General features: G+C 39.7%; 2 protein-coding genes across 4 annotated transcripts in view; one reads left to right on the forward strand and one right to left on the reverse strand.

The window, feature by feature from the left end:
- KCTD3 (potassium channel tetramerization domain containing 3) overlaps positions 1–2,906 on the forward strand; it is a 70,225-nt gene extending 67,319 nt beyond the window's left edge. For 2 of the 3 annotated variants that reach the window (XM_027122182.1, XM_027122184.1), the window contains exons 16-18: positions 43–227; positions 307–445; positions 1,218–2,906. In XM_027122182.1, the coding sequence (XP_026977983.1) occupies positions 43–227; positions 307–445; positions 1,218–1,779 (886 nt within the window). In that variant the 3' untranslated portion in view covers positions 1,780–2,906. The remainder of the gene's footprint in view (positions 1–42; positions 228–306; positions 446–1,217) is intronic. The other variant, XM_027122183.1, reaches the window with a different exon arrangement.
- A 4,216-nt stretch (positions 2,907–7,122) lies between these two features.
- The window catches only part of USH2A (usherin), a 774,017-nt gene continuing 766,498 nt past the window's right edge, over positions 7,123–14,641 (reverse strand). The window contains exons 70-71 of the mRNA XM_027122185.1: positions 11,823–12,044; positions 7,123–10,201 (exon numbers count right to left, since the gene is read on the reverse strand). Of these exons, the coding sequence (XP_026977986.1) occupies positions 10,112–10,201; positions 11,823–12,044 (312 nt within the window). The 3' untranslated portion in view covers positions 7,123–10,111. The remainder of the gene's footprint in view (positions 10,202–11,822; positions 12,045–14,641) is intronic.

Genomic DNA, 14,641 nt, shown 5'->3' on the forward strand with positions numbered 1-14,641 from the left:
ATTTGTTCCTCATGGTTTACAACTGTACAATATCTTTTGCAGAATCTGTGAGATCCAAGCTGTTGACTGTACTACAATATCCTCATTTACAGTGAGAGAATGTGAGGGCTCCAGTAGGATGGGCTCAAGGCCAAGGCGCTACTTGTTCACGGGCCACACAAATGGCAGCATTCAGATGTGGGATCTGACCACTGCCATGGATATGGTTAACAAAAGTGAGGATAAGGGTAGGTTCCATATGGAAAGGTGTTTGGCACAGGGTAGGCTTTTGACATAAGTGATTATAGTGATGTATGTTTTCCTAAGATGTAGGTGGTCCGACTGAAGAGGAGCTACTCAAATTACTGGATCAGTGTGATCTGAGCACATCTCGCTGCGCTACTCCTAATATCAGTCCAGCAACTTCTGTGGTTCAGCACAGCCGTCTTCGTGAATCAAATTCTAGGTAGGTCTGAATTGATTGCTTTGGGAAAATTGGCTGAGCTATTGTAACCACATAGTTCTTTAAAGCCAAATTTTTCAAAGTACATTTTAAATTCATACTTTATGTTGCTTTTTAATTTTTTTTTACTAAATTTCTCATCTATATGCATGTTTCTTTTCATAAAAAAACCATTTTTGGCCCTTTTATTTTGTGAATTGCTGCCAATTTGAATTATTATGTGATCAAGAATTCATTCAAAGGAAATTAGAAAAATCACATGTCCCCTTAGATGGTATGTGGAACTGGTGTTCCTATTGCCTAGGGACATATTAATAAAAATGATTACATTATCTGGTCTAATCTTACTTTGTCATTGTATTAAAAGTACATAATGCCTTAGTATATTGTTTTAGTTAACCATATTTTTTAAAAATTCCAAAATCTGAATTAAGGGCCAAATACTGAAACTGTTGGTTCCACATTGGTTTTAAAGGTGTTTTCCCCAGCTTTTTTTCAGCTATTCAAAAATCTAGCTTCATTGCGAATATATATGTATGGTGTATTGTTTGCATTGTTAATTTTATACACACACATACAGTATATAGCGTGCTTAAAATACATTTTTATATATGTAAATAAGGATATAGCATTCATTATAAAATCTATATGTTTTAACTGGTAGTTTAATTAATGAGATGTGCCCCTGAAAAACCCCAGAAAGAAATGTGAGCTGTAATTATTAACTATATTTCAGTCTTCAGCTCCAGCACTGTAATTATTAACTATATTTCAGTCTTCAGCTCCAGCACCATGAAACCATCCATGAAGCAGCTACTTACGGTTCCATGAGGCCTTACAGAGAAAGTCCCTTGTTAGCAAGAGCAAGGAGGACTGAGAGCTTTCACAGTTACAGGGACTTCCAGACTGTGAACTTGAACAGAAATGTAGAAAGAGCTGTCCCTGAAGATGGTAACTTGGGTCCAGTACAAGCTGAAGTGAAGCGGGCAACAGGGGAATGTAATGTGTATGAGAGAAAGTCTCCTGGAACCGAAGTTAAAAGTTTGAGAGAATCAGATAGTGGAGTGGAGGTGCATAAAATAGCTGAAGGTTTTCTAGAATCCAAGAAAAGGTCATCAGAGGATGAAAATGAAAATAAAGTGGAGTTACGGAAGAAAGGAGGATTTGAAGGAGGAGGATTCCTTGGAAGAAAGAAAGTCCCCCACCTGGCATCCTCACCAAGTACCTCTGATGGAGGAACTGACTCACCTGGTACTGCATCCCCATCTCCTACGAAGACTACTCCATCTCCTCGGCACAAAAAAAGTGATTCTTCAGGTCAAGAGTACAGCTTGTGAAAACTCAGCAAAATGAGTAGTTTCATTAATTTAGATGAGAGTTAAACTTTACTGGAGTTCAACACATTAGCTTTTACACAAAAACTTTACAAATTAAGATTGGACTTCATTCAGTATCTTTTTGACAGAATTACCTGGGGTAAGGAGATAAAATAACCATATCATCTCTTCAGATCTTTTGGAAATTTTTTTTAGTTTTACAGGCACATTTAATAGATCATTTGTAAAGCAGGAGTCTACTTCAGTGTTTACTCTGTGGATTTTGGAACCATAGTACCATGTCTTAATAAGATGGTGCCCATATAGATGAGCGTCCCCTTAGAGTGTGGGAACCAACATTCCTAATGTTGATCATGCCTGAGATTTGTCTTGCAATGTTATATTAAGCGAACTATATAATTCTCTTTGGAGCTTAGTCTCCCAACCCTTATTGTGATTGCAAAGTGGTTTACCAGGTATTTAATGAGGTGCTATGTTTGTGAAAAAATATGTAATTCAAAAACACTATTGAATACCAGATTACTCTGTAGTAGGAAGTCCTTTAGGATAATTTTACTTTAATTGTGGTCATTTTCTGATTCTCATTGTTGGAGTTCTTAAATCTTAGCAAGCATCACCAATATTAAATAGGTCAAAAGTTTAAACTTTCTTTAAAGTTGGAGCAATTGTCTGTGTTTGAACAGATGAAGTAAAAATAATAAAGACAGCTTTGAGTGACCACAAAGGAAAACTGTACCAGTTGCTAGTCTGCCTTGTTTTAGGAGTGTTAATAATCCAGATAATTACATTAGAATGTGGCCATTTTGTTACGCTTGAGACTGCAGTTCTGAATTTTTTGGTTAAAGGTTTTGGCTGCTGTAGAAATATTTTAAATATATTTTGAATTATAAGAACAAAAAAATTTTTGTATTTTTTTCCATTTAACTGGAATGATTTCCAAGTTTCTGCAAATAAGGTAATTGTAAATTTAAAGCATTAAGCATTTATTGGTGGATAATGTATATATTCCCATTCTGAGAAATATAAGTGGATCAAGTCAAAATAAATAAAGTTTCCTATATTGCCAGTGGTTTCACAGCCATTCTCTTGTATTTGTCAATTAAGTCAAATAAAAGTGATTAAGACTGTGTTTTCAAGTTATTCAAGGAACAGTTATCCTGTTTAAAGTGCACCTACCGTGAGTTTGTTCATGTCTTTGCTTTTTCCCATAATAAAAGGGAAGGGAAGAGGGAGCAATTTATATGTATGAAAACAAACTAACTTGTATTACCAATGAGGGGAAATATTGTTAGGCAAAGCATAATTTCATTATTACTAAGGATTGTAATTATCTCTTACAGACTTCTTTCTCATTATGATACTCATGTTAAAGTTAGGTGGGCAAGTAAGAAAACGTTACAAATTGATTGTTTTTACCCAACCTTTTCCAAGAGTAAAAGGCCACTGGAAGTTTCTTTTAAAGAATTATGTAGTAAAATCTTATAAAAAGGCAGTTCACTATACCATTATTCCGTACTATATTTGCATTATACTACAAATCTTTTCTCTCACTTAACAAGAGCTTGAACCTTGATGTTATAGCAGGAACTTGAGTCTACTCTGGCACTTAACTTGTAACCTTGAGCAGATTATAATGAAAAAACTTAGGCATAGCAGGGATAATTACCTTATTAGAGTTTTTGAGACTGAAAGGGGAAAAAAACCTCCACAGCCACCTGCACGCCACAACCTCCTCTCTTCCTCATCTGTGCTGTGAACTTCGAGAACAGGAACATCTTTAACACTGTCCATCATTGTAAGGAAGAAGAGGCAGATTTTAGAAGAAAGGCCATGTGAGGACTCAGAAGATGGCCACCTACAAGAGCACTCTCACCAGAAACCAACCCTGACAGCACCTCGATTTCAGACTTACAGCCTCCAGAACCGTGAACAGAGAATTTCAGACAAGATGGTGGAGTTGGAGGACCTTTAGCTCACCCTCACCTCCTGGGCACACCAAAATCACAACTAATTAACTGCTGAAAAAACATCAGTAAAAGAGACTAGAATCTCCCCCCAACCCCACCCAAAATTCTACATCCAGACGTAAAGAAGAAACCATGAGACAGTAGGAGGGGTGCACTCACAGTATAATCAAATCCCATACCACCCAGGTGGACAACCCACAAACTGGAAAATAATTATATCACAGAACTTCTCCTGCAGGAATGAGAGCTCTGAGCCCCACGCCAGGCTCCCCAGCCTAGGGGTCAGTCATTGGGAGGAGGAACCTCTAGAGCATTTGCCTTTGAAGGCCTGTGGGGCTTGATTGCAGGAGCTCCACAGGACTGGGGCAAATAGTCACTCCACTCTTGGAGGGTGCACACAAGGTCCCACACTCACCAGTCCCAGGGCAAAAGCCGTAACTCCGTAGGAACCTGGGCCAGACCTACCTGCTAGTCTTGGAGCATCTCCTGGGGAGGCAGGGGCAGCTGTGGCTCTCAGGGGTCATAAAAGCTGGTGGCTGATGTGGGGACCTGTGTAAACTCTGGATGGAGTCAGACATTTCAAGTCCTTGGCACCAAGACCCTGCCCCGCCCAACAGCCTGTAAGCTCCAGTGCTGGGAGGCCTCAGGCCAAACAACCAACAGGGTGGGAAACAGCCCCACCTATCAGCAGACGGGTTGCCTAAAGACTTCTGGACTCACAGCCACCTCTAGACACACCGCTTGACAGGGTTCAGCCCACCAGAGGGCCAAGACCCAGCTCCACCCACCAGTGGGGAGGCATCAGCCCTTCCCACCAGGAAGCCTGCACAAACCTCTCTACCATTCTCACCCACTAGGGAGCAGACACCAGAAGCAAGGAAACTGTTACAGTCTTGCAGCCTGTAGAACTGAGTCCACAGCACAGATGAGAACCTACCCTGGGACCAACTAGCCGTTGGCCCTTGGGTAACAAGAGGAGAGTGTACTGCTGGGACACGTAGGACATCCCCTACAGGGGGCCGCTTCTCCAAGATAGAGAAACGTAACTAAGCTACTACATACGTAAAAATACAAATAGAAATTTAAACAAAATGAGACAGCAAAGGAATATGTACCAGACGAAGGAACAAGATAAAATCCCTGAAGAACAACTGAGTGGAGATAGGCAATCTACCTGAGAAAGAGTTCAGAGTAATGATTGTAAAGATGATCCAAGAACTCAGGAAAAGAATGGAGGCACAGACTGAGAAGACACAAGAAATGGTTAACAAAGAGCTAGAAAAATCTAAAGAATAAACAGATGGACTAGAAGGAATCAATAGAATAAATGAGACAGAAGAACGGATAAGTGAGCTGGAAGGCAGAATGGTGGAAATCACTGCCGTGGAACAGAATAACAGAATGAAAAGAGGACAGTCTAAGGGACCTCTGGGACAACATTAAATGCACCAATATTTGCATTATAGAGGTCCCAGAAGGAGAAGAGGGAAAGGGCCTGAGAAAATATTTGAAGAGCTAATAGCTGAAAACTTCCATAACACGGGAAAGGAAACAGTCACACAGCACAGAGGGTGCCATAAAGGATAAACCCAAGGAGGAACATATGCCGAGACACATAGGAACTGATAAAACAAAGACAAAAAAAATACAAAGGAAAAGCAGCAAATAACATACAAGGGAATCCCCATGAGACCATCAACTGATTTTTCAGTGGAAAGTCTGCAGGCCAGAAGGTACAATATATTTAAAGTGATGAAAGGGGAAAACCTACAACCAAGAATACTCTACCCAAGCAATGCTCTTCTTCATATTTGACAGAGAAATTAAAAGCTTTACAGACAAGCAAAAGCTAAAAGAATTCAGCACCACCAAACCAGCTTTACAACAAATGCTAAAGGAACTTCTGTAAGTGGAAAAGAAAAGGCCACAACTAGAAACAAGAACATTATGAAGTGGGAAAGCTCACCGGTAAAGGCAAAAATATAGTAAAGGTAGGAAATCACTCACACACAGATATAACATCAAAACCAGTAATCGTGAGAGAAGGAGAGTACAAGTGCAGGATACTGGCAATGCATTTGAAATTAAGAGATCAGCAGCTTAAAACAATCATGTACATATATATAGACTGCTGTATCAAAACCTCATGGTAACCACCAAAGAAAAATCTATAATATACACAAGAAAAAGAAATCCAAACACAACACTAAAGATAGTCATTAAATCACAAGAAGACAAAAGAGGAAAGGAAAAAAAAGATCTACAAAAACAAGTCCAAAACAATTAACAAAATGGCAATAAGAATATACATATAGAAAATTACCTTAAATATAAATGGAGTAGATGCTCCAACCAAAAGACATAGACTGGCTGAATGGATGCAAACACAAGACCTGTATATATGCTGTCTACAAGAGACCCACTTCAGATCTAGAGACACACAGACTGAAAGTGAGGGGTTGGAAAAAGGTATTCCATGCAAATGGAAATCAAAAGAAAGCAGGAGTAGCAATAGTCATATCAGAAAAATAGACTTTAAAATAAAGACTGTTAAAAGAGACAACGAAGGACACTCCATGATGATCAAGAGGTGATTCCAAGAAGATACAACAATTGTAAATATATGTGCACCCAACACAGGAGCCCTTCAATATATGGGGCAAACGTTAACAAACATAAAAGGAGAAATCGACAGTAACACAATAATACAGGGGGAATTGAACACCCCACTTACCTAAATGGACAAATCATCCAGACAGAAAAGCAATAAGAAACACAGGCCTTAAATGATGCATTAGACCAGATGGACTTAATTGATATTTATAGAGCATTCCATCCAAAAACAGCAGAGTACACATTCTTCTCAAGTGCACATGGAACATTCTCCAGGATAGATCACATGCTGGGCCACAAAGCAAGCCTCGGTAAATTTAAGAAAATTGAAATCATAAGTATCTTTTCTGACCACAACACTATGAGATTAGAAATCAACTACAAGGAAAAACTTCAAAAAACAAATACGCTGAGAAAAAAAAATGAAATATGTATATACTTCGTGTGATTGATGAAAAACAACAGAATTATAATTCTCATGATGAAAAGTTTTTCCAGGAATTCTGAAATTACTTCAAAACAACACTCAAGTATTTTCATATCACTAGGATAAGTATTGTTATCCTCATTCAAAATGAGATCACCAAGACCCACTGAGGATAAATAATTTCACCATAAGGCTCCTTAGCTCCTGAGCCACCTTGTGAACCCACATCTGTTTCAGTAGCCTATGGTCTTTTCCTGGCTTTCTCATCCAGGCTTCTATATCAGAGTCACCTGAGGTTACCTGCTAAATTTGAATCTCTGGTGGTTGGGACTCATGTTTTGAAAAAAAGTGTCAAGAGTTGATTCTGACGTTCATCTAATTCATCAATGGTTGAGAGATTATTCAGAACATCCTTTTTTCTTAAATGGGCTCACCTTTATCATTTATGTGTAAACTGTAAATACAATTCAGAGCTGTTAGTATTTTTTCATAAATATATTAAATCAGACGGCTCACATTTAAATATTTATTAAGCAAACCATCTTTAGATTAATTTACATGATATTTGTGCATTGGAAATAAACTATTCATGTGTGACATAATTAATTCCTTCTCACTGAATTATTCCACCTGGCCTATGTTTTATTTACAGGTTGTTCAGATTGAATTATATTGATGCCAACATGGTTTTTAGATCAGCATAAGGTACCATAACAGATTCATATTTAGGTTTTCCATTTAGTAGAAATGGCAATAGGTCATCTATAAATACAATTCTTGGTAGAGCTTATAAAAGCATAGGTGTGTACTCTTATCAAACAGTTAATATCAGGCATAACAAAGCAGTTCTTAAAATTTAAGCTGAGTATGTGGCCTCTTCAAGTGAGGGGACATGAGTCAGATTTAGAGAGAGCCACCTGTTGTAGTCTCTGTAAAGGAGAAGTGGGCCAGTACTGGAGTCCCTGTGCACAGCATGTATTTTTCCAGGTTCTTTACATAACTGGTTCTCAACATTAGGAATATCTGGAAGCTTTTAAAGGTACTGATGCCTCAGCACCACCCGAGACCAATTGAATCAGAATCTCCAGGGCTGAGTCCAACTGTTGAACAGGGGCTTGGCACACATTACCACTTAAAGTAGCAAGACAACATCTTGGGCTTCTCTGAAGTAAATACAAGTAGAGTTCAGAGTGTTACAAGGGTGGTGTTGTGGGTGGAAGCTGTGCAGGCTTCTGTCCACTCTGAGCCATGGGATCAAAATGTAAATGATTCAGCTAAACGAATTCATGTAATAACCAGATGTCTAAACAGGTGATTAAGTAGAGAAAAACTTAAGATAAAACCCCCTGCAATTTTCTTTTTATGTTCCTTTGAAGCTTTAGAATGTGATAATAGTGTCTAGTTAATTTTTCAACAGTGAGGATGTGCTCATTCTCCTGAATCCACCCATGACTAGCCAATCATATTTGCAGAGGAGTAGACCAAGGATAAGGATGCAAGCACAGGACTGGGAAGGAACACTTTTCTGTATATACCTTAAGTAGCTCACATGCATCAGAAACTCAGCCTTGGTTGGTCAAGGCTCATCTGTGCCAGCTCTAAATAGCTAAGACTGAATCAGCAAGTGGGAATTAAAACCTGTAAACGAAATTAGCCAATCCTGTTTCCATTTCAGAAAGTATAAAACTTTTGGCGAGGAAAAAATATAATTTGAACATCCACTGCCAAATGTGCACAATTATTTCAGATTCGTTTGCTTGTCGCATTTCTAACAAGGGGGCAGAACTTCTGCTTAATACTGGTCTGTGCTGTTGACACTTAAGGTTGGCAAGGCTTGTCCAGGAGTTGGTCATTCTGAGGAGCTGCTCTTCTGCAGATGTGGATAGTCTCAGTACCCCCAAAGTTCATGATCTTTGACTGTTGGACATTTAGGGTAATTCATCATTTTCAGGCAGACTAAGTAAGGTTATTCCTTGTTTTACAAGTTTTTGCCATCTCAGCTTTGGGGAAATCCACCTATTTCTGAATGTAATTCACAAAATATGTCCGACAGTTGTGTTTTAGACATACATATTCAAAATAACTTCCTGGAGTCATTAAGACCTTTAGGAATGAAGAAGGGGTTTTTGTCCGTTTTCCGCAAAGCACAAACTTAAATACGTTTCATTTTATGTTGACTTGGGGAAAAAAATGCTTCTTGATGTAGGACTCACCAACAGCTTTATAATCCAAATAGAGTAAACAGCAAAAACTTTTGACCCATGGAAATTGGTACTGTTAAATATCTGTGCTTAGTGATTCTAGCAGTTCTCTGAAATGAAGGGATATAGTACAGATATATATATTCATATATGTAATCCTTCATTTACATATAAATGTTAATTTTATAATTTCAAGGCTGGAAGGAACACAAAATTTTTCCTTTTTTAATTTCACGTAGGCTAGTTAAAAAATGCAAATAAAACAGTAGTTTCCATGTGAAATGTGCCAAGTTGAAGATATCAATATTCCTGGGTATTCAGTGAATTGAGAGAATTTTATGTAAAGTACTGATTGGAGTTTCAAAACTATGTAAAATATCTATCAAAACCCTTCATTTTTCTCCTTGAAATCTATAAATTAGCTGTTTAATTCCTTAGTTTTTTAGAAGATTCATAAATGTAAGAATGGACATTGATTTACAAGTTTATGTGGTTTGGTAAATATTTATCCCTAAACATTGTAATCAAATAGAACCTACAGCCAAACGTGTAGCCTCAATGCAGAGTTTGTTCTTCTCTTATGTGTTTCAGCTTGATCTGAAATTGGGACTTGATTTTGCAGCTATTATTAGAACTGTTCCTCACAGGATCATGTCAACTTTCATGGAAATAGGGGAATGAAAGCAGAAACAGTGCTGTGCTGCTCAGAGAAGCAGCAATGACATCCCCTCAGAAGAATCCTTAGTTTTTAAATTAGTAACTTCATTTACCAGTAGCAACTGTGGGCCAACTCGAAATTGCCACTGATTATTCATTTAAACAATGGCGTCACTGCCAGATGAGCCAAGTAAAAGTTATATGCTTATTTAGCTTCCACAAAATAAGGAGAGCAAAATAAGTATTTTCATACGGACATAAAATTTCAGAAACCCCACATTTCAGACAGCCAGAAAAATAATAGTTCTTAGACCTCTATTAGGAACAATTTCAAAAACACTCCTCATTTCTTTCAAGGATTATAGGATAACAAGCAATGGCTTTTTAGCATTTATGATGTGTGATAACCCAGTGGGGATGGGGTGTGGAGCCCTCATCCAGCTTTATATCTTACAGGTTTCCATCCTTTACAGGTGGGTGTCGGTGAATGTGGTGTGTTCCTTAGTCATAGAGCTGAAACCCTTGATGGCATTCATCAGGTCCTCTTCATCCACATACTGAAAAAGACACCAATCATCACTGGTTAGGATGTTGCTGGCAATAGTCTTACGCAAAATGTATTAATATATCATTTGAGTGTTACATTGTACCATATCTTAACCTTTCAAGCCTCAGTTTCCTCATCTGTAAAGTGGGGACGTTTTATATGATTTCGTTCAAAATTAAACAGAAGAGCCAGAATGCAAGCTGTTATGCTCCACTGTGTCTCACTCTCTTACTGTATTTTATATTTATTGAATAGGGCTAGTAATATTGATTATAATGTTATAATGAACAGATAATTTGCCGAGTATGGGCATCTTGAAAAGCTTTCACTGAATCACTTTGCAGACTGCCTATTACCAGTATGGTCAAAAGTCAGCAAAATGGCAATATAGTATAATAGTGAAGAATGGGGGCAGTGTAATCAGACAATGTTTCTAAGATCCCAATTCCACAAAAAAATTACTAGCTGTGTGTTCTTGGGTAAGGGCACACATTCATCTAAGCCCTCAATGTATTATGTTGAACTATATGAAACTGCCATTTTGCATGTCAAATATGATCAATTAATTATTTATGTTTCAACCTAATATAATTATTCCTGATATTTAGAAACTTTAGATCCAAAATGGAATCATGGAATTCAATAGTTGTAACAACTTCAAACAGCCCCATGATTTTTAAATGCTTATTATTTATCATCGTTCTAAGCAAACCAGAAAGACTAAATTTTAGTTTTTGTTGTGATTGGAAACCGGAGCCAGGAAACTTGCTTTATTCTTTGCCATTAGTTAAGAAAGGTTTCATGGAAGTCATCAACTTTTCAGTGAAGGAAAAGTGAGAAGTGGGAGAGAGAGCGATGAGTGAGAGTCCAAATGCAGAAGCAGACAGTGAAAGAAATGGAGGTGACGACTTCTGGCTCAGAGGAGTAAGCAGAGGGGCTAAGGTCTTAGTTGACCATCTATTTATTATCCAACTATTCCAAAGGAATGGTACTCCCTCAGACATGTAGGTAGTTGGCACAATGAAGTGTGATGGTTGCTAAAAAACTCTAGGACTTTATTCATTTCAGCCACTAGGGGCTCAAAATAAATATTACATAATGACGACGTTAACTCTTGTACCCCCTGGACTGAAATTATGAAAAACAAAGTTCATAAATAGTAATGCCCTTATTTATCATAATTGTCTGAGTTTCTTGGAAAGAAACTATTGATCCTATTGAGAGACTCTTTTTCTCCTCTAACCATAAACCAGAAGGAAAACACACTTCCTTTTCTTTTTTTTTTTCCCTTTAGTAAAACAGGTGCTTGTACTTTATGCCTCTTTTAGGCCAGTTCCAATGTTTTCAGTCATGTTCTGCCCAAGATAATGAAGTAGAGCCTGTTTGTCTATTCACTTACGCATGAGTTTATTTTTTGAGCATCTATTGTGTGCCAGAACAAGACAAAATTTCTACCCTGCTCATCAAGCAGGTAAACAAGTTGTTGCAAAATAATTGGGTAAATGGTCAGAGGGATGCACTGAGTGCCGTGCGGCCATCCTTCAATGAGGTACAGGAAGCTCCATGCCACCTCTTTATCAATATACTTCTGGAATGTTTAGCAAAGGCTCTGGACGAGGAAATTGACTCACCAGTCCGCTATCATGGCCCATGATGGTTTCCCACAGCGAGTCGTCAATCAAGACCTTCTTGTCTTGAATGTCTATGAGCTGACTGACACTGCGGTGGAGAGAGCCTTGGGAATAGGTCTGGCTGACTTGGCTCTGACTTGGGATGCGCAGTACAGACAGGCTCCGGTTGCTCCTAATACTCACAGGTGTCCCAGACCGGGGGATTTTGGTATCAGCTAAGCCCTGAAAAAAAAGTTACTGTTGGTGACTAAGGTCTAAAGAAAATAGTCTTGAAGTAGGATAGAAAATCATGTGTCACATGTCATCAGTGAAGGGAGTGCTGTCCCCATCTCCTCCTATGGAACTTAGCTCATCTGGAATCCTGTGGCCCCTGGATTCTTGGTAAAGGTGAGATAATAAGCTGATGGCCACGTTAGATGGCCAGCATTCTTAGTGCCCCAAGAGTTCACATACTGGTGCTTTGGCTATTATTCCCTGTGGACTAGGGCTGCTGCATCGCAAAGCAGTAGGGTGAGGGGTCGGGTTAGCAAGGGAGTCTCTTCATGGGTGTCAGCACAGAGCCTCCTTCTTGAGAACAGCCCTTCCCCAGAGCAAAATTAGCAATGTTCTCTCATGGTCAGTCACTAAGTGAGCACAACTGTATTTCACTTTAAAATTCCTGGATTTATGTAGGGAACCTGACTCCTCCCTCCCTCTTTTCTCATTCCACATTGTTCCCCTTGTTATAGGATTCCAGCCTCCAAAATAAGGAGGACACACAAAGACATCAGAAAGACAAAGGCACTCTATGATTAGGATCTAGAATGTGCCATTAGGAAGTGTAGCTGCTCTAAACATCTGAGGGTTCTGATTTAGCTGATTTAACCAATCAGTGAAGTGTTCTGCTTTTCACCGTGCCACTGACACACCATGCAAAGATCGTGCATTCATGCAGCACACAGAGGTACCTCAAAGTGCATGGTGTAACTTTTTAGGGTAACATTGCTTGACACATCAGATACATCAGCCACGGAGTCAAACTGAAAACAAAAGTGGGGTATCAGCGTTTGGAACATTTTTAAACAAATTCTTTGAAAGGAGGAATCAAGATGGCAGAATAGAAGGACGTGGAGCTCACCTCCTCCCACAAATACATCAAAAATACATCTACATGTAGAATAATGCTCATGTAATACCTTACTGAACTAGGGCAATAGATTTCAGACACCCAGAAGTGCAAGAAAGAACTCCACATAACTGCATAGGGCAAAAGAAAAAAAAGAAATTGGGATGGACCTGCGCCTCTAGGAGGGAGCTGTGAAAGAGGAAACGTTCCTACACCCTAGGAAGCACCTTCAGTGGTGGGGAGATCAGCTGGGACAGAAAGGGAGCTTCAGAGGCTCGGAAGAGAGTACAACAACTGGTTGGCGGCAGGCAGAACAGAGAGAGATGGGCACAGAGGATCGGTGCTACCTTGCGGCAATCCCCAGCCCAAGATGCATGCCTACTGGTATGTGCAGGGCTAGGTGCTGAAACTCAGGCTTCAGAGGACAGACCCAGGGAGAGGACTGGGATTGGCAGCATGGAGACAGCCTGAAGGGGCTGGAGTGTGGTATGGGCCACAACTGGGGTGTACACAGAAGAAGCCTGGGCCTGCCATAGAGGCAAAGTGCCATTGCTAAAGGGCGTGTGAAGGGAGGGGTGAAGCCTGCCATAACAGCCTCTTTCTCCCTGCTGCCTCTACGAGTTCTGGCAGCAGGACAGTGGGTGCTCCCATGGCTCAGACAAGTCCGGCCTCAGCAGCTGTGAGCTTTGCGGTCACATGTGCTTGGAGGCGGGGCTGGGGTCTGGGATGCTTCCACAGCTCCCATGGCAGGTCCAGGTGTGTGACTACTGCGGTCCTGGTACCCAACTTCAGTGGATCGGCACCTAAGGATCTGTGCTGGTGGCTTTGTGAACACAGTGCCTGAGGGACAACAGGGACAACTGCCTGAATTCCCACAGTGGAGGTGGTGCCGAGGGCAGTGCCAACCACAGAGTACTTTGCGAGCCTGCACAGGTGACACCACAGAGCACACTCCCTGGTAGACAGCTCCCACAAAGGAAGACTCAGTGGCCCCTCTCCCAGCGGGAACACTCCACTCCCGTCTACCTCACACTGCAGCTCAGAAACCGTTCTGAGGGCTTCTACTCCAACAACTCAGGAGCAGACTCTGCCCCTGACAGGGCAGTGACAACCACAGAGCAAAGAGGAGGCCTGCTAAATATCTAAAGGCGCAAGAGAAAAACAAAGAGTTAATTACAAGCAAACCTCCATAAGTCTATCAGCTGCTTTCTCTACAGAAATGCTGCAGACCAGAAGGGAGTGGCAAGATATATTCAAAGTCCTGAAAGGGAAAAATACGTAACCTAGGATACTCTAGCCTGCAAGCTTATCATTTGGAATAGAAGTAGAGATAAAGAATTTCTCAAACAAGCAAAAACTAAAAAAATACAGCACTACTAAGCCTATCCTAAAGGAAATATCAAAACGTCTTCTCTAAATAGAAAAGAAGAATCTATAGGAAACAGAAAATCTGTTTGAAACTAAATCACTTAAATAAGCCAGTACACATATTAAAAGAAAAAATTTCTGTGAAAGCAATGATAACCAAAAGGATGAAAAAAGGATGAACATGAAGGTGTAAAAGAAGGCATCAAAATCATAAAATGTGGGAGAGGAGAGTATGAAAATGAAGATTTTTTTTTTCCAGAATGTGTTTGAGACTATATGACTACCAGTCTAAAATCAGTAGATATAGGAAGAGGCTAATATACTTGAAAAACAAGGTAACTAGAAA

This window comes from Aethalodelphis obliquidens, unplaced genomic scaffold (assembly GCF_003676395.1).
Source record: "Aethalodelphis obliquidens isolate GAN/ISIS:26980383/991018 unplaced genomic scaffold, ASM367639v1 scaffold24, whole genome shotgun sequence".
Classification (NCBI taxonomy): Eukaryota; Metazoa; Chordata; class Mammalia; order Artiodactyla; family Delphinidae; genus Aethalodelphis; species Aethalodelphis obliquidens.